The 17,835-nt window shown below is 41.7% G+C and overlaps 1 protein-coding gene and 2 pseudogenes across 3 annotated transcripts; all 3 read right to left on the reverse strand.

The window, feature by feature from the left end:
• Positions 1–450: 450 nt before the first annotated feature.
• On the reverse strand, positions 451–16,969 carry TMEM230 (transmembrane protein 230). 3 transcript variants are annotated; one of them, XM_054574006.1, is made up of 5 exons: positions 16,852–16,969; positions 12,865–12,984; positions 12,426–12,504; positions 11,449–11,571; positions 451–2,792 (listed from the first exon to the last, which is right to left on the reverse strand). In XM_054574006.1, exons 2-5 carry the CDS (start codon positions 12,885–12,887, stop codon positions 2,652–2,654), a joined length of 366 nt encoding a protein of 121 aa, XP_054429981.1. In that variant the 5' UTR covers positions 12,888–12,984; positions 16,852–16,969; the 3' UTR covers positions 451–2,651. The 3 variants fall into 3 exon arrangements, with proteins under 3 accessions (XP_054429981.1, XP_054429980.1, XP_054429982.1); XM_054574005.1 differs by having other exon boundaries at positions 455–2,792; positions 12,426–12,527; XM_054574007.1 differs by lacking the exon at positions 12,426–12,504 and having other exon boundaries at positions 509–2,792.
• LOC129070835 (glucosamine-6-phosphate isomerase 1-like) lies at positions 5,059–6,066 on the reverse strand (annotated as a pseudogene).
• On the reverse strand, positions 9,896–10,542 carry LOC129070836 (60S ribosomal protein L12-like; annotated as a pseudogene).
• Positions 16,970–17,835: the final 866 nt, after the last annotated feature.

The following is a 17,835-nucleotide window of genomic DNA, read 5'->3' on the forward strand; positions in this document are numbered from 1 at the left end:
GGTTTGACCAACACTATAAAGGCCAGGGGGTCGGAAAGGGGAAGAAGGCCACTTTTAGGTAAAATATACATTCGTCCCTACTACAGTCCATACCCCCCTCCCACTTCCTCACCTGCTCAGCCCCTAAAGGTATTTGGCTTTCACACCTGGTAAGAGTAAATCCAGGCTTTTCCTAAATTTCAGTTGTAAATATCCAACCTATTGCTTAAGAATTTTACCCAACTTGGGGTTTACCCAAGGACTAAAATGAAGTAGAATACATAATGAAAGTGCTTGACACAAAATTGGGCAAAGGGTTAAAGAAACATTCACTGTGATTATGGAGGTCTAGATATTTTCCATAAAGCACTAGAAGATACAATTGCTGTCAATGCATAGTTACGGGGATTCCGAATTTTGACTTAATAAAGAATACTCTTGTAACAATCCAAATGCACTGACATTATGAGTCTGAATATTCAAATAGAACAGCAAGGGCCGTTTGTCAGGGGACATCCAAGAGAGGATTCCTGCTCTAGGCGTCTCACATTTATGGTCTCTGCTCTTAGGACCCCGTCACTACATGCACAGCATGAAAAACTGTACCTATAACTTATTTTAGAAAATGTGGCTGATCTGTGGAGATGGAAAGATATACAAAACAGAACAGGGAAAAAACCAAAATTATAGAACTATACAATGAGAGCCCAAGTTTGTTTTTTTTTAAGGAGACACACACACAGAATATTTCAGGAAGGGTGGGGAGGGTATACAAGAAACTTAATTAGAGAACCTTGGGGAATGGGCTGGGGGGGGCAAATGTTTACTCAGCCAAATGCTTACTTTTCATTTTATAGCCCTCTGTTCCATCCTGCCACCCCTTTACCACTAGCAAGATTACCCTTATAAAAAGGACCAAGTAGCCTTGGCTGGTGTGGCTCAATGAATTGAACGCCAGCCTGTGAACCAAGGGTTCGATTCCCGGTCAGGGCACATGTTTGGGTTGCAGGCTGGGTCCCCAGTTGGGAGCACATAAGAGGAAACCACACATTGATGTTTCTCTCCCTCTTTCTCCCTCCTTTCCCCTCTCTCTAAAAATAAAGTCTTTTTAAAAAAGGAAAAAAAGGACCAAGTAATCTGGTTTGACCAAAACCTTGCCTGAGCTTTTCTTTGCAAACACAGGCTGGAATAAAGCTTTATATATTTCCTTACATCTTCACTGCCAAGGCCCTTGGACTTTAATTAGACTACTGACTCCCCAGCCTATCCTCTCATTAACAAATGTACCTAACCTCGGAGGCTGCTTCAGGTCACCCACCGTCTTTGTCCCTCATTTTCTGAGTCCTAGTGTTTTTTTCCCATGCGCATTCACTCCATGGGAGCTCTCATCCAGGCTCATTGTGCTTAGATACTGTCACAACACTGACTCAACTTTCTACCTGTCCCTAGACTCCCTTCCTGAGCTCCAAACTTGCACATTGCAATTGCCTAGCCAACAGCTCCACTTAGATGTAGAACAAACATCTAAAACTTAACACACCCAAAGCTGAACACATTTTCCCCCGTTAACTTGCTCTACCCACGACCCTCTAAATCAGAGCTAATAGCATTTCCAGGCCTCTAGTTGATCAATCCACAACCTCAGGGTAAAAGCTTGACTGAAAGCACTCTGAACTGCAATGCCAGTTACCTAAAAATGAAAGTTGTCCTGGCTATTGGCATCTATGATACCATATAATCATTAAAATCTTTCCTGAAATATGTTTAAAGTTAACTCATTTAAGTGTAGGATTTAGATTTTGACATTTTAATTTTTTTTTTAACATGTCACTTTTTGCAAGCTAGGAAACAGAATCAAACTAAGGCAATGTAGTCTCCTAAGGATACAGACCAAATCTTGTGACTTTCAGCAGAATGACATCGTAACACAAGGTGCTAACAATGTGGTTAAAAACTCTGAACAACCACTTATCTACATTTTTCCTTAGAAAACAGCCGTAGGTCCAGTCCTTAAAGGCAAGATATACAGAGCATCTTAATATTTAAGGGACAGAATTACCCAAATTATACAGTGCCCAACTTATCGGTGAATCAGACCAGAGCTGGCCAAGGAGTGGTGAACAGAGAAAGTGTTTATATTTTGAAAACTTGCTCTGAGGTTTAAAAAAATTCCTGATTGTTCTTAATATTACAGATGCATCCACGCTAATATTTGATTTTGCCAAGGTCTTCCACTAGAACATGAAGTTAGAGCATAGGGGATAAGATACTTGTTTTCAAAATAAACTACTTAGTAGTAAATTTCACATATTGCATTCTTCCATTTGCCACAAGAACAAATTGACAATACAGACTATTCAAAAGAAATGTTCAACTCCAAAAAGGGTGGTAGCAGCAGCACTTTCTACTACAGAATAACCTCCCATTTTTCCATACAATTAACATTGCTATTCTTCCATGATACAGGCATGTTCCTGCAGAAAAGCTTGTTGGCTTTTTGTCGGGGCCAGGAGATGAAAAATAGAGCATGCCCTAATTAGCTAACTGTAAGCTCCGTTAAGTCTTGAGGATGGACCCATTAAACCTGACTATTGTTAAACATCTGCAAACTGCAGAATTCCTCAGCTTTTAGCCATAGTTTAGCCAAACTGCTCAATATCTCAAAGCTGAGCTTAGTCATCAAAGTCTGGAATGTCATCGTAGGAGTAACCCCGGTAGCCTTTGGATGCATAGTAGGCGATGCGCAGGTGGTAGAATCCTGGCAGGAACACTAGGATGCCAATGATTAGGACAGGAACGGCCCGGTCTGCCCCCTAGTGGAAGAAAGAGGCAAACGCATTAGTACTACACAAGTTACAAATTTTAAAATAACACACGGATCCAATCTGCAGATCAGTACCTTACACTTTTCGGAGTATTTTCTTTGGGTAATACACTACCTAGGGCAAAGGTTTACATCTTTTTTTCTCCTGATTATCAATTGTAGGAAAACTGCAAAGTAATGCCCTAGCAGGGTAGCTCAGTTGGTTAGAGTGTCATCCCGATACGCCAAGGTTTGCAGGTTTGATACCCGGTTGGTCAGGGCACACACAAGAAGCAACAATAAATGCATAAATAAATGGAACAAGTCAACGTTTCTCTCTCTTCTTTCCTCTTTCTACAATCAATACATTTTTTTTTAAAAACTTGCAAAGTACTAAAAATTATAAAGATAATAAATTATCCATGTTCATCCAAAGATATTTTAGCTTGTTTTACTACTTATATAACGTTTTTGGTTGTGAACACACTCTGTGCCTTGTTTTTTGTGTCTTATAACAAGATATTGGCAAAATATTACTAAAAGCTTTTCACTGTAGGGTACAGAGGTGGGAGAAATGGGTGAAGTGTTCAAAGGTACAAAATTCCAGTTATGCAATAAATAAATCCTGGAGATGTAGAGCATGATGACTACAGTTAAGAATGCTGTACTGTATATTTAAAAGTGGATGAGGGAGTAGATCTTAAAAATTCTCATCACATAAAAAATGTATAATTATGAGTGATGACGGGTGTTAACTAGACTTATTGTGGTGATATTTTGCACTATTTACAAATATTGAATCATTATGTTGTACACCTGAAACTAATGTAATGGATTTTTAAATTTTTTTATTTATTGATTTTTAGAGAGGGAGAGAAGGGAGAGAGAAACATTGATTTGTGCCACATATATTATTATATGCATCCTTTGGTTGATTCCTGTATGTGCCCTGACCAGGGATTGAACCCATAACCTTGGTGTATCAGGACAATGTTGCAACCAAATGAGCCACCTGGCCAGTGTTATAATTTTTTTTTTTAAATATTGGATTTAACAGAAAATATCACACCATAAACAAGCCCATGATCTATTAGCTTAAAACAGATTGACAGCACAACAACGTATAAAAGCTAAAGGCAAAATGCTGGTACCAAACACAGAACTTAGAGGCCTGTGCCAGGCAGCAGCCACTTGAAACAAAGAGAAGGAGGCTTAAGAAAGTAAAAGCAGGCAGAGAAATAGACTCATATTGTGAACAGGGATGAAAGATAAAGGGACAAGAGGGTTGCATTTCCTGATATTCTGGAAACATCAGAGCATGCCACAAGAACCTGAGAGGGTTAGAAGGGTGGGGTATTTTATTTGGAGAAAGGCAACTTTAGAAGCATTTGTATGTTGTCTTAACACTCAACTCCTAGGGAAGCAGAACATGTCACTCATGTGTTGTATGACTAAACTCCTAACTGAGCTGCTTGCTCCAGCCCCGTCGCCCTGGCTGAATACCATTCTGAAATCATGCCAGTGCCTGTTGCCCCAGTGGACCTTCTACTTTTAATGAATGTGTAAAAGGGGGAGCCACAGTGAGACCTTGGAACAAAAACATAGGCCTCTGGTGGGAAAAGGGTTTCTACCTTCCTTCTGGTGCTGGAGGGTCCCTAGGGAGAGGATTTTAACATTGCTTGGGCCTCTTGAAGTTCTGAGTTTGTCAGCAAAGCCTTCTCTTTAGTGTTACCCTCCCAAATCTTCCCCGAAGGAGTCTTCAGAGTTCATGGAAAGGCCAACTGAGAATAAAAGAAATGGGGCAGTTCTCTTTCCCTGGCACTTGTTAGTGACCAGAGAGACTGCCTCCTTATGCTCATATAAGACATTCAGAGCTTGTGCCTTAATCTGGAGCAGTGATTCTCAAGTACGGGGCAGGCCTGCTCAAGAGGGGCTCTCAAACCTCTTCAAAGACATTTTGTCAAATACTCCCCCCAACTGAGAATCTACGCATAATGACAGAAATTCCTGACAGGAGTGTGTTGCACATGTGAACAGTGTCAGAGGCCGAACAAAGCTAAAACCTCCTAGAATATTTTTTCTGATTAAGAGTTAGTTACAAACAAGTCATTTCTCCTGTAGCTAAACTCTACAACTAGGCTCTATGCTGCATATTAGTTCACCCATTTATCTGGAGTAATCAGCGTGGATTAAAGAAACACAAATCTGTCCTAAAGACAAGTTCCAGAAAGACCTGCCTGTCTCGATGAGCCATTCGACACAAGGATTAGCACAGGCTAATCACAGTGTGGTTTCTTAGAAGACTGTTTTTTCTCTGTTTCTTTCTCTTGGACAGTGTACAAGGGGTCTACCAACTTGTTATGAACAAGCAGGAAACCTTTGAAATACTTGACGGTCTTCACTTTCAGCTCCAGGGTGGCATCCTCATCACACACAATCGCAGTGCAGGGATGGGGCTGGAGGGCAGACATGACACAGTCCACACATGGTTCACTTTCCCTCCTCGATGGCTTTGTACTAATGCCTTGTGAGCTCCTGTGATGAGGATCGTCCTCTCTTAGCATCCATGACAGTGCCCACACCCACCGTCAGGGCCACAGTGGGCACCCTTGCGAGATGTCCATTGAAGAACCTAGCACTGGCCAGCATGGTGTTTATGTCCAGCGTCTTCGTATGGGTCCCGGACACCAGGCTAGAGACCAGCTCATTGAAGGCAACATGTCCATCGGGGTTGATGCCTCTAATAAACTGCTCAATCCCATCTATATCCTTGATCTTTTCTTTGAAGGCGTCAGTTTCAGCCTGTAGGTCAGCAGCATTACCATCCAGAATGTTGATGTTTTCTGGATGAGTGTCAGTGTGTTTAAAGAAGTTTTTCCACATAAAGGAGTGGTAACTCTCTGGGTGGTCTCAGGGAAGATCCACGTACTTGCCCACGTTGGCAGTCTTCACGTATTTGAAACACAGGTCTCCATTCTTACAGTACTCAATTGGCTTCTTGCAGCAGCCAGGTGGGGTGCTCCCAGTGGGGAGCCACCGGGTGAAGTGCTTGTCTGGTCCTGGATTAAACCTGATGATGCAGTTCCTGATGTATTTGGCAGCCCACACCCTGACCTGAGAGTAGAGGTCCAAAATGATGAGCTTCATCTTGTTGCAGACACCTCCACAGGGGCTGCAGCAATGGCATGGACCACATGGCCACGGGTCATGCTGTGCCAGGCCAAAACCAATAGATATCACCTAATGGTATGTAGCATTCCACTGTAATGTTTTGTAATTTTACTTAATCCCATCCCACCACCCTGGACGGTTGGATATTTTAGTTGTCTCTCATTTTTTGTGACTGTACAGAATACCACACTAAATTTCAGTGTTTTCCTTGCCATTTCAGATTATTTCTTTAGTGTATATTCCCATGAGCATGATTCATAGGTCAAAGACGGAGGAATAGTGTTTAATCTCTTTATCAGTAGGGCTTCAACTTTTGGGAGAATTCCATTAGGATAGGGACTTTGTTCATCCCTGTATCCCCAGCTGTGCCCGACATATAAGAGAGGCTCAATAAATGTGCTGAATGAATTCACCTTTACAAAACTGCTTTGTCTGTCTTGGTTTTATACATGCAATTTTAAATGTTTTATAGTTAAACTTATCCTCCTTTTTCTTTGTGACTTTTCCCATTGTTTTTAAGTTTAGGAAGAGTTCCCTCATCCAAAGATTTAAACTCAACCTATAAATCTCCTTTTAATAGGGCTATTTACATAAAGTATACTGATGAGTTATCTAATCAATACAATTTTGGCTGCTTCATTCACAAACAGAAAGAGAAGCAGTATTTACTCCATATGGTCATTGTGAAAACTCAATGAGGTAATACATGTAAAGCAAGTGGCCCCAGCTGGCACACAATGACTCAATAAACATGAGCTTAAACACAAGGAAAGAGAACTTAAAGGGGCTCCTTTGGGCCAAAGATGGACTATTTGAAAATCAGAAAGAATAAAGTCTACAGCTCTCACAATTGGACTTGCTTGGTGCTTTCTCTGTTACCTTCTTTTACATTTTCTCCTTTTCTCCTTTTATCTTTAACAAGATTTCACTACATCCCTAATAGTCATATTCTAAGGATTCAAAGAATTGCAAAGAAAACTTATGGTGCATTCAGCCTTCCTATATTTGGCATTTAATACAGTTACTGTTATTTTGAAGCAATTATATGCAGAGTAAGGCAAGTAATTATACAAATATCACTAGGATAGACATACATATACAAAGAATTCTAATCTTAAATTTGCATTAGAAATATCTGTATTTTTATATCTATGTGGTATCTCTATATTATTTTCCCATGTTTTCTAAAAGATACCTATTTCCTGATTCTGTCTCTGAAAAGATCTAGGAACAATGAAAACCACTAGCAATGAGCACCATTAATGCCCAGTTTGGGAGACCTCTAAATCAGGGCTCCTTAGAGATAAGGGCTGTTGACAAGCTAGAGGGCAGGAAATGGGTAACCTGCTGCACCAGGAAGCAAGAAGCTATCAAAGGCTACACAGGTCAGGTTTAAACGACACAGGAGTGAACTGAATGGGCTCCTAACTGACCCAATTTGGGATGATTTATATGTTAAAAGTATAAAAACTAAAACTAATTAAAGCAAAAATACTTTAAAAATGATGAGTTTATAATGATACTAATAATTCTGTGGTCATTTGTTGAGGTTGCTAGATATATTTATATAAAAGTTAAAATAGAGAAATAATCAAACATGTTTCCTACCTTCACTATATACACACTGGATTTCAGGGTAACCAAAGAGCAAATTTGAGAAGGTTCTTTATAGAAGAATTTCATCCGATAAATGCAGAAAATGATAAAACTGACTCATAAGTGTAAAGAGTGATGGAGAAGTTCATAATAAGTGAATTTAGCTGAAAACACTTGAACCCCGGAATCAATCTTAATATCCACTAAAAACTAGGACAACCATGTGTCTCCTAATGTAATGCTATGGCAATGTTATCAAAATGTGGTCCTTAGACCACCAGCATTTCCTGGGAACTTATTAAGAAATGCAAATTCTCATGCCCCTGCCAGACCTACAGCTAGAATCTCTGGGAATGAGAGCAAGAGATCTGTGTGCTAACAAACCTACAAGGTAATGCTGATTGACACTGAAGTTTGAGAATCAATGTGCTACAGTAAATACGTGGCGCTTCTTATGAAATATTCTTTCTAAAACAAAATTAAACTAAATTAAATCCAAATCGAAGGAAGTCCCTAAATCTAACAGTTTGCAAGAAATATGAGAAATAGAATAAGGTAAATAATATTAAGACAGCATCCCAAGATTTATGTAAAAACTGTTAGAGATGCATACTAAAGATGCACACTTAAGAATTCACCAGCAAGCCCTGGCTGGTGTGGCTCAGTTGGTTGGAGCATGGTCCCATAAACCAAAAGGCTGCAGGTTCAATTCCTGGTTGGAGCATATGCCTGGGTTGTATGTTTGTTCAATCCCAGTTAGGGCGCATGAGAGAGGCAACTGACTGATGTTTCTTTATCACATCGATGTTTTTCTCCCTTTCTTTCTCCCTCCCTTCCCCTCTCTCTAAAATCAATAAGAATGTCCTTGGGTGAGGATTAAAAAAAAAAGAAAAAAGAAAAAAAGAATTACCAGCAAAATGTAAATCTGGTGTCTGCTTTAATACACAGGAAAAAAGTTGAGGCGGATAGATTAAATAAATGTTTGTAACTGTTGATGCTGCACGGTGGACACATAGGGGTTCATTGTAATATTTCAGCTGCTTCTGTTTTGCTTGAATTATCTGTAATAAAAAGTAAAAAAAAAAAACCCAAACCAAAAAACAAAAGAAAACCTATTGTTGGGAAACGCCCTGTCTGGTTTCAGGGACTGTAGCCCGGCCGACAGGCAAGAAGGCCCCAAGGCTGGAAATATTCAAGGAGGCCTTGGAAAAACAGGCCCCTGAGGAGGTGAAACCTGTCCTCTCACATCACCCTGGTTGGCCCTGTGATAGTCACTTGTTGATGATGGGTAAGTTCTCTCACGAGGAGGGACAACCTAAGCCAGACATTGGCCAGTATTAGCAGCAGGACAAGGACTTGGGGGACACGGAGAAAGGGCAAAAAAGGCCTGCACACCTCGGCTCACCTTCGACTTGGCCGGAACCCTCATTTCATCTGAAAGAAGCCTCCTTACTTCTTGGTGGCTCTGCCCTGCCTGCCTGGCTTAGGTTTGAAACAATATTAAAGGCAGGTACAGCCCTAAACTGGGTTGGTCAATTCCCGGGGACAATCAGGCCTAGAAGTCAGTTCCTCTAAGCATGCTTTGTTCTTCCCTCAAAAGTGATGATAATGGGCTCATACTGGGAAGGAGATTTACATTATTCATAGACCCTGACCTGAGGCAGATGTCCTGTGTTCCTCTAATTGTTATCCATGATCTCTATTTGTTTTCTGTAAACATAGCCTTTTGACATTGATTGATGAGCTTTGCTGCATACCTCTGTGCCCTTGGCTCTCAATAAAAGCCTTTGGACAGGGGGTTTGGGGCCTTCTCTCCCCTAAAGAGCCATGTCTCCTCTCCTGGCAAACAGAGAAGTGTTTGCGCCATCTCGTGTTTATTCCCCCATCCGTGACAACCCCGGGACAATGAATCTGCAGGATTCAGAGCCTCGCTCCCTCCTCAGCTGGCGCCAGGCGGTAACCCTCAGATCCAGGAGTCCCGCACTCCACCGCAGTGCTCCCTGCGACAACCTATTACTGATTTTCTTCTTCTTTTTTTGTTAATCCTCACCTAAATATATGATTACTGATTTTAGGAGAGATGAATGGAGGAAAAGAGGGAGAGAGAAACACCAATGTGAGTGAGATATATCAATTGGTTGCCTTCTGTATGCACCCCAACTGGGGATCAAACTTGCAACCTAGGTATGTGCTCTGACCAGAAGTTGAACCTGCAGCTTTTTGGTGTACGGGACAATGTTCCAATCAACTAAGCCAACCTGCCAGGGCTTAGAGATTTTTAAAAAATTAACATCTTATTCTTATTTATTGAGTAGTCTTTATAAACCACACAAAATAAAATGGTATTGTTGCATGTGGATCTCACCTCCACTTTCAATTTTTATATATTTTTTGGTTGTCAAATGATCTTTAATTGAAATATTTTCCTTTGTAGGTCTTCACTAGCGGGGCGTTTCACAGCAGCGCTGTTGATGTCATCTGTGATGTCAGGAGGGTGGCGGCCATCGCCATTGCAGCCCACAGATTGGGCAGTTCCCGGGCTCTTTAATGGTTCCAGAGAGTTCTCTAGCTGAAGATCGGTGCCCCATCTGTCGGGCAATGTTGACAATCTCATCAAAAGTGATACTGCCACTGTGCTTAATGTTTTTTTGCTTCTTTCTATCTCGTGGTGGTTCTTTGATGATTAATACAGAGGCAGAAGGCACTACTTTAATCTGGGCCTGTCTCTTCTGAATAGTCAGTTTCACTGTAATCCTCAGACCCTTCAAGCCACGGGTTGCTTCGATGATTTCATCACCAACTTTTTTTTGGAGACAGACCCAGGGGGCCAATCTTGGGGACCAGGGCAGACGTGGCACCAACTACCCTACTGGTGCACCTCAGACATAGGACTTTGATTTTGTTGGGGTCAAACTTCGGTGGCATGGGGGAGACGGCTGGTGTCAGATGAACCCAGATTCAGGATGACCAAAGAAAGTTGCACCTTCGCCTCCTCTCAGCCAAAAGTCAAAAGCTATAATATCATTAATAGACTCCTTACAATACCCTTGGGATTTATCCTCCATAATGCAATGAAAGCTAACCAAAGGCACAGCCCTGAAGTTGGGTGTTCAAACTTAGAATGCACACCAAGTAAGCATCTGGTCACCATCTAATTGTTTTAGATAGCTAAGGATGTAAGGCAAATTAGATATATTTCTTAAAACCCATATACAGCCATTTTACTGTGATATTGCTAGTATTGCCAAGTCCAAAAATAATGCCCACAGATCCCCTGACCTGATGTGTGTTGAAGAACATGAATTATGATCAGTACTAGTTCAAAACAACTCAGACGTTGTTTAAATGTCTAGATAGAGCCCAAGAACCACCAAACACCACTTCAGGTTTCTAAAGTACCATATTGAAGCTTAGCAGGAACTGCGACCAAGCCCAATATAAGAAGGCTCTGATTCATGCGCCAAAAGTCCTGGCTTGGTCAGTGGTCCCAGACTTTCACAAGGCTCACTGCTTCTCCCCCAAAACAGACTAGTACATCTGTAGCACTGCAAAGCCACAACAGCAAACTACCCCATTTACAGCCTTTATCATTCAGAAGTCCTCGATTCTAGGCTTAGCTTTGCTGTTCCAAACTGTGAGAGTAAGGAAAACGCCCAACATCTCAGAGGGAAAATTTGCTGACCTGACACCACCCACCTCTGAGGAACTGTGGGAGAAGTTTGTTGTTCAAAGGAAGAAACTTATGTTTTGTAATCACAGAACAAAGTCTTAAAAAAAAGAACCCAAAACCCCTTTCTTCTTCCTGCTGGAATCTGCTGTACTAGATACGATTATCAAACAATAGAGCCCTGGTTCACATTTTAAATCTCCTGGCAAATTCCCAGAAACCCTCAGCTTACCCCTTTGCTGATATAGCCTGCCAGCAGGAGGGAGCCTATGATAATGAGAAAGGTGCCAATCAAAAACAGCACTGTAGCAAGCGCAATGGCCTTATACGGGATCTTAGGAGGGCTCTTCTTAAACTGGAAGAGAAAAAAACAGACAAGGAAGAGCATTATGACAATACCAGGGCGCAGACACTTTAAAGCAGGGAGGAAAATATGAACTAATCTGAATGCTCCATATGTCTTGAAGTAAGTCCTACTACCCAGTGCAGCTCTGGGACGGAAAGGAAAGGAACAGGCAGGAGACAAAGCTTTAGTTTACTGCTCTATCAATGAGTCCCAGCAGAATGTTATTCTTTCTAGTTTTAGTTTCATTCCACAGACCATAAAAAACTATTTTCCTACAAATAAAAAGACACTTAATGGTTATTCATTGATTAGACATGTATTCATTAAGTGCCTGGCCCATGGAAGGCGGTGCTAATCTACACGGATTCAAGACTGAACATCTTACTCTGGAGAAGTAAAGAAAATAAGTGGCTTCTGACTTTCAAAGTTAAGTCACCATACAGTCAAAAGTTTTAGAAACAGCTTTTTTTAAAGCATTAGTTGCCTGCCCTATGGAGCAAGTTACCTGCCTTATTAACAAGTTCAATTCAAGGTTAAGATTCAAAAACAATCTTTCTAAGGTTTGGATCATGGCTATATCTGACCTAACTGGCTAGAATTTTTCCAGATGCACTTAAAAAAAAAAATCTCTGTCCTTCAAGTGCACATCCAAAGAGTACAAAGAATAATTGATTTGTTTATATTTAAAAGGATGCCTTCCTGCTACTTCCTTCTTGGCCCTGATTCTACCTAAAATATTCTGTTCTAAGAAGAAATGGGCAAAAGGACATTCTACATCATTAAGTATTTTCTAAAAAGTGATTAGGGTAGAATACAAACTTAATAAATACTCTATTTTACTTACTGTTTGTCACAAAGAATACCTTTAATAAATTGGATCTCATGACATCAGGAAAAAAGGAAGAATTCCACAATGTGTTGGCTTTAGCAGTTAGTTTCTCCCTTAAAAGATGAACTGGCTTTGACTAAATTGTAAACAAACCAATGACATAGTTCTTTAGAAAACTCTACTTAACACAACACAATCTGATTATTTTTCAGATAAACTAAATAAAATGTGCAATTATTGGGCTCTGGTGTTACAACTAAAAATTCTTAAAAAGGAACAGCATTTCCATTGGTTTGAAACAGCTCCACCAAGGTCCCTCCTTCTGCAGGCTACAGCTGAAAGGACCTGGGTTTCTTTCTTGCTGCTCCCTCTAATCCCCAGGGATACTTAGCAAACCCTCTGTCTGCAAGGTCTGCCTGCTAATTCATCAGGAGCAGAGCCAGCCGCTCTCATCAGCTCTCTTCTGCACTTACCTGAAGGTCAATGTAGCCATCATCCGTGCTGGAGAGTCTTGAGTATTTTACTTTACTACTGGGTATTCCAGTAGCCAGGTTAGTACGAGATGGCATCATACACGCTGACACAGCTACAGGCTAAAAACAAGGAAAACTGTAATCATCTGCAAGCAACAATGACGTTTCATAGCCAATGAATTTAGACCTCTCAGATGCAGTGTATTGGAGTTCTGGGCTGTGAGGACATACTAGCAACTGGCAGTTTAGGCTCCACTGCTCTTAGAACCTGAATTCTTTTGACAAAGTGAACATATTCCCATTACATATCCACTCTAGTTTGTCCTGGTAGAGAGTCAAGACAATGGCCAAGATTCAGAACTCATGTTTATCTTGCCACCAACGTTACCCTGCCTCTTAATTTTTCCAAAGTCACATAGGGTAAAAAGTGCCGATTTAAATCCAAGTCTATCTGACACCAAACTCCATAGTACTCTTTGTCTCTTGTTCCTGCTTCCGAGATAAGCAAAAGGAGCAGGTACTCAAGTGATTCTCTTATTTGCCAGGGAGAAAGGAGGGAGAGGTGGGGAATAACATTCATATCAACATTTTACCTATTTCCCCAATGGATTCACAGGCGTTGGTTCACAGCTTGGCCTCACCTGGGCACCTCCGACCCAGCACATGTAGTGGCCACCTGCACATCTCTTTGTAGCTCATGCTGGGTCGCACCAGGCAGAACACAGACAGTGACTGACCTTGGCTTACACCTCCCAGGAGGCCCCAGAGCCTGTGCACCCAAGAGACAGCTTCAGGCCATGTTGAAGCATCACCACCCAGCCACCTCCACAAGTGACACACTCCAGGGGCAGACTTGGTGGGCACCAGAGGCCTGCTCTGTGGGGGCGGGGGGCCCTGCACAGCTGATCTTTCTTTGGTGATTGGTGGTCACAGCCAGTCCTCACAACTGATCAGCCTGGGGATAAATCCCTCCCATTGACTTGCCAAGAGCAATCAAGGCTCAACTAAAGAGGAGGGTGTACATAGCCCACATGAGGGTTACACTTTGAGTGCTTAGTTTGGGTGATTGAGGAGGCTGTGCCATTGGACCCTACAGGACACGTACTACATTAGGTCACCATACCAAGCCTGGAAGACATAGCAGCTCTACCTAATACATAGAAACAAACACAGGGAGGCTGCCAAAATGAGGAGACAAAGAAATATAGCCAAAATGAAAGGACAGAATAAACCGCCAGAAAAAAGAAACTAAACAAAGCGGAGACAAGTAATCAACTAGATGCAGAGGTCAAAACACTGGTTATAAGGATGCTCAATGAACTTACTGGGAATTTCAATAGCATAAAAAGAACCAGTCAGAAATGAAGAATACACTAACTGAAACAAATAATTTACAGGAAATCAACAGTAGAGTGGGTGAAGCCAAAAATCAAATCAGTGACTTGTAATTTAAAAGCAACCCCCCCGAAAACCAAACAAACAAAAAACAAAAAACAACCCCAATCACAGCAACAAAAAGAAAAAAGAATCCAAAACAATGAAGATAGTGTAAGGAGCCTCTGGGACAACTTCAAGTGCAACAACATTCACATGGTGCTGGAAGGGGCAGAGAGCAAGAAATCGAAAACCTATTTGAAAAAAATGACAGAAAACTTCCCTGACTTGAAGGAAATAGACATACAAGTTCAGGTAGTGCAGAGTTCCAAACCAGATAAACCCAAAGAGGCTCACACCAAGACACATCATAATTAAAATGCCAAAGGTTAAAGACAAAAAGAATCTAAAAAGCAGCAAGAGAAAAGCAGTTACCTACAAGAACACTCCCATAAAACTGTCAGCTGATTTCTCAACAGAAATTTTGCAGGCCAGAGGGATTAGCAAGATATATTCAAAGGGATGAAAAGCAAGGACCTACTACCAACATTATTCTATCCAGAAAACCTATTATTTAGAATTAAAGGACAGATAAAGAGCTTCCCAGACAAGAAAAAGCTAAAGGATTTCACCACCAAACCACTATTATATGACATGTTAAAGGGTCTTAAGAAGAAAAAAAGATAAAAAATATGAATAAAAATGTGAGCATAAAATGGCAATAAATACATATTAACAATTGAATCTCAAAAACAAAATAAACAAGCAGAACAGAAAGATTTATAGTCATAGGTACAAAGAACATTTTGACAGTTGCCAGATGGGAGGGGGGCTGGGGGATGGATGAAAAAGGTGAAGCGATTAAGTAGTATTAATACAAATTGCTGTTAGAGAACAGTCATGTGGATGTAAAGTACAGCACAGGGAATATAGTCAATAATATTTCAATAACTATGTATGTCAGATAGGTGCAAGATTTATTACCATTACGTAGTATATTATGTAATTTCTAATCACTGGGCTGTACACCTCAAACAATATAATGTATGTCAACTATAATTGAAAGATTAAAAATGATTTAAAATTAAAAATATTTTGTGTACTTTTTCATCCATAAAACCAGTTGTATAAATGAAGTAAATCTATTTTGATCATGAAGCTGTTTGATTTCTGAAAGTGAAACGTATCTTTTAAAAGAGAAAACTAAGTATTTCAGTAAGGGCAACATACACACAAAAAGAAAGAATGGTTTTCTGCTAGTATAACATTTTACCAATAATCACCATTATAACTGCAGTTAGTGCTGGTTAGGTGGACTCAATCCCATATATTAATGAGGTGTTTTGAATGGCCTGCATTCAACCTAAAATAACTAGTAACACAAAGGAATTGGTGCTAAATGCTCATGTCCCTTTTTAATAATTAATGGTGCAGATGTCAAGTATGGAAAAAAAGAATACGCTAACTTATATGCCATCCTAAAAGGTGTTAAAGAACAAAATTCAACTAAGTAAATTTGAAAATCTAATTGGCTTTATTATTTCATTAATGAATCAGGCAGCATCCCATCTAGCAACTGAAAGGGAGTGCTGAGGAGTTATAGAAATTGGAAGGTTTTTATAGGCAGAAATAGGAGGCTGATCCTGCAATTAGGTTAGTTATTAAGTTTTTGTTGACGTAGCTTAGCAAAAGTGACTCCATTTGGCCTATTTTTTTTTTTAAAGGGTTAGATTAAACTGAGTCAAATACTAGTGTGTGTGTGTGTGTGTGTGTTTTAAATTTATTTAAGTATTTTTAGAGAGGCGGAAGAGAGAGAGAGGAGAAACATCCATCGGTTGCCTCTCACGTCCGCAACCGAGAAACTGGCCCGTAACGCAGGCAAGTGCCCTGACCTGGAATCAAACCCCACGACCTTTCCGTTTGCCAGTCGACGCCCAGCCCACTGAGCCACACCAGTCAGTGCAAATATTAAGTTTTCAGATGTTGCGATCCGATGACATGATAATATAAATTTAATTTTATAAAACTTAAAGTCCAAACTACCTATATGAGGGGGTGTATGACGGCATTTAATCACCTCTGATTTGTATTAGTCTTTTTTTAAAAAAAGTTTGTGGGCTCCGCCAGTAACTATTCATATACTCGCACAAAACAAAACAGCGCAGGGCATGAGGGAGAATGGAGGGGAAAGCTTATTGGTGGCAAGGTATAAGAATTCTAAAAGAGGGGAAAGTACGGAAATCAATGTTCTAAAAGTTCCAACAGGCTCTTTTTCCAGCTCCACTGCAACTTCCAAATTCCCCCTGCACCTGAATGTTGCAAAAATTTTAAAAGAATCAGCATCACTTAGCACAGTGCCTGGAACTACGCGCCAGCACATACGCTAGTTTCCTGCCTTCCTCCAGACCGTGCCAGGAAAAGAAGAAAGAACCGACGCGAATTTAGACCTAGAACAAACAAGACCGGTTTCTGGGAAAAGGCCAGCCTTGCCGAGGTGGGATAACACTACACCCGGAGGTCTCGGGGCTTGACTTTGGCGGGGAGCGTAGTCCCTGCCACGCCATGAGTCTGAAGCGCCACTCCTGCGCCCGCCCTGCTTTTTGCACCCCTTACCGGAGCTCCGTGCCGAGTAGCCCGTGCCGCAGACAGCTAGTTCACCGTTGGAAACAGAGACGCTCATGACATTCCTCGCCTAACTGCCACCCTCCCCACCCGGCCCGGACCAGCTCACTGCCGGAAATTGCGTGAAGGAAGGCGACATAACGAAAGTGGCATCACTGGGAGCGACGCCTTCGGTCCTGCTTTTCCGGAAAGGTCTTTTCACAACCCTGCGTTAGTTCGGGCGCCCCCGGGGAAACCGGGACTCTCGGGAGGCGCCCAGGCCTGTCGCCAGCCACCCTCGCAGGGGTGGTTAGGTCTGTAGGGTGTCCATCCGCCTCGGGTCACAGTCCGGCCGTGGACAATCCGGCAGTTTTCCCGATTCCTCGGCAGTGTAGGGAGCCTAGTAGCGCCCCCCAGGAAGTGGAAGCCGAGCCCATCGGAGGTCCAGTAGTGCCAGAGCTGCCAGATCTATTGCTCAGGGCAGCCAGCCTTACACGGGGCCACGCGGTGGTCTTTGCCAGCCATTACCCCTAATTACGCTTTAGAATGGCCACTCTTGTGCTTCTTTCCCTCTCCTTAACCCCAGGCCTTGCCCAGTTAAGAGGGCCACCCACATGGGACATTTTGCCGCGTGCGACTCAAAAATAAATGAGGGCAACAGCAACAGCAACGCATCGCTTCGCCCACCTATGCATTCATCGGTTGTCTCCCGAACGGCACCCCTCCGAAACCCACACCTCTGCGTGCGCCTGCACACCGTTCAACCGAGCTAGCCGGTCTGGGCACGTAAAGCTTTTTTAAAGTAAGATTTATTAAGGTATAATTTACATACAATAAAGTACAATTGGGTGAGGCTTAACAAATGCAGTCTTGGAACCATCACCAGTCTAGATGAAGTATTTTCATTACCCCCAAAATTCCATCAGGCTCCTTTCCTGCCCATCTCCTTCCTCCCAGGCTCACAGAAGGTAATGAAAAGTTACCCAGTGGATACAG

Source organism: Pteronotus mesoamericanus, unplaced genomic scaffold, assembly GCF_021234165.1.
Source record: "Pteronotus mesoamericanus isolate MK-2021 breed Mesoamerican mustached bat unplaced genomic scaffold, CSHL_Meso_final contig_25, whole genome shotgun sequence".
In the NCBI taxonomy this organism is placed as follows: domain Eukaryota; kingdom Metazoa; phylum Chordata; class Mammalia; order Chiroptera; family Mormoopidae; genus Pteronotus; species Pteronotus mesoamericanus.

Coding starts and splice junctions, on each gene's coding strand:
- TMEM230 (XM_054574005.1), bottom strand. CDS start 12,963: ATGATGCCATCTCGTACTAACCTGGCTACTGGAATACCCAGTAGTAAA. Junction 11,572..12,425: donor TGAGATCCAATTTATTAAAG/GTATTCTTTGTG, acceptor TTTCTCTTCCAG/TTTAAGAAGAGCCCTCCTAA. Junction 2,793..11,448: donor CAGGCTATATCAGCAAAGGG/GTAAGCTGAGGG, acceptor TTCTTCCACTAG/GGGGCAGACCGGGCCGTTCC.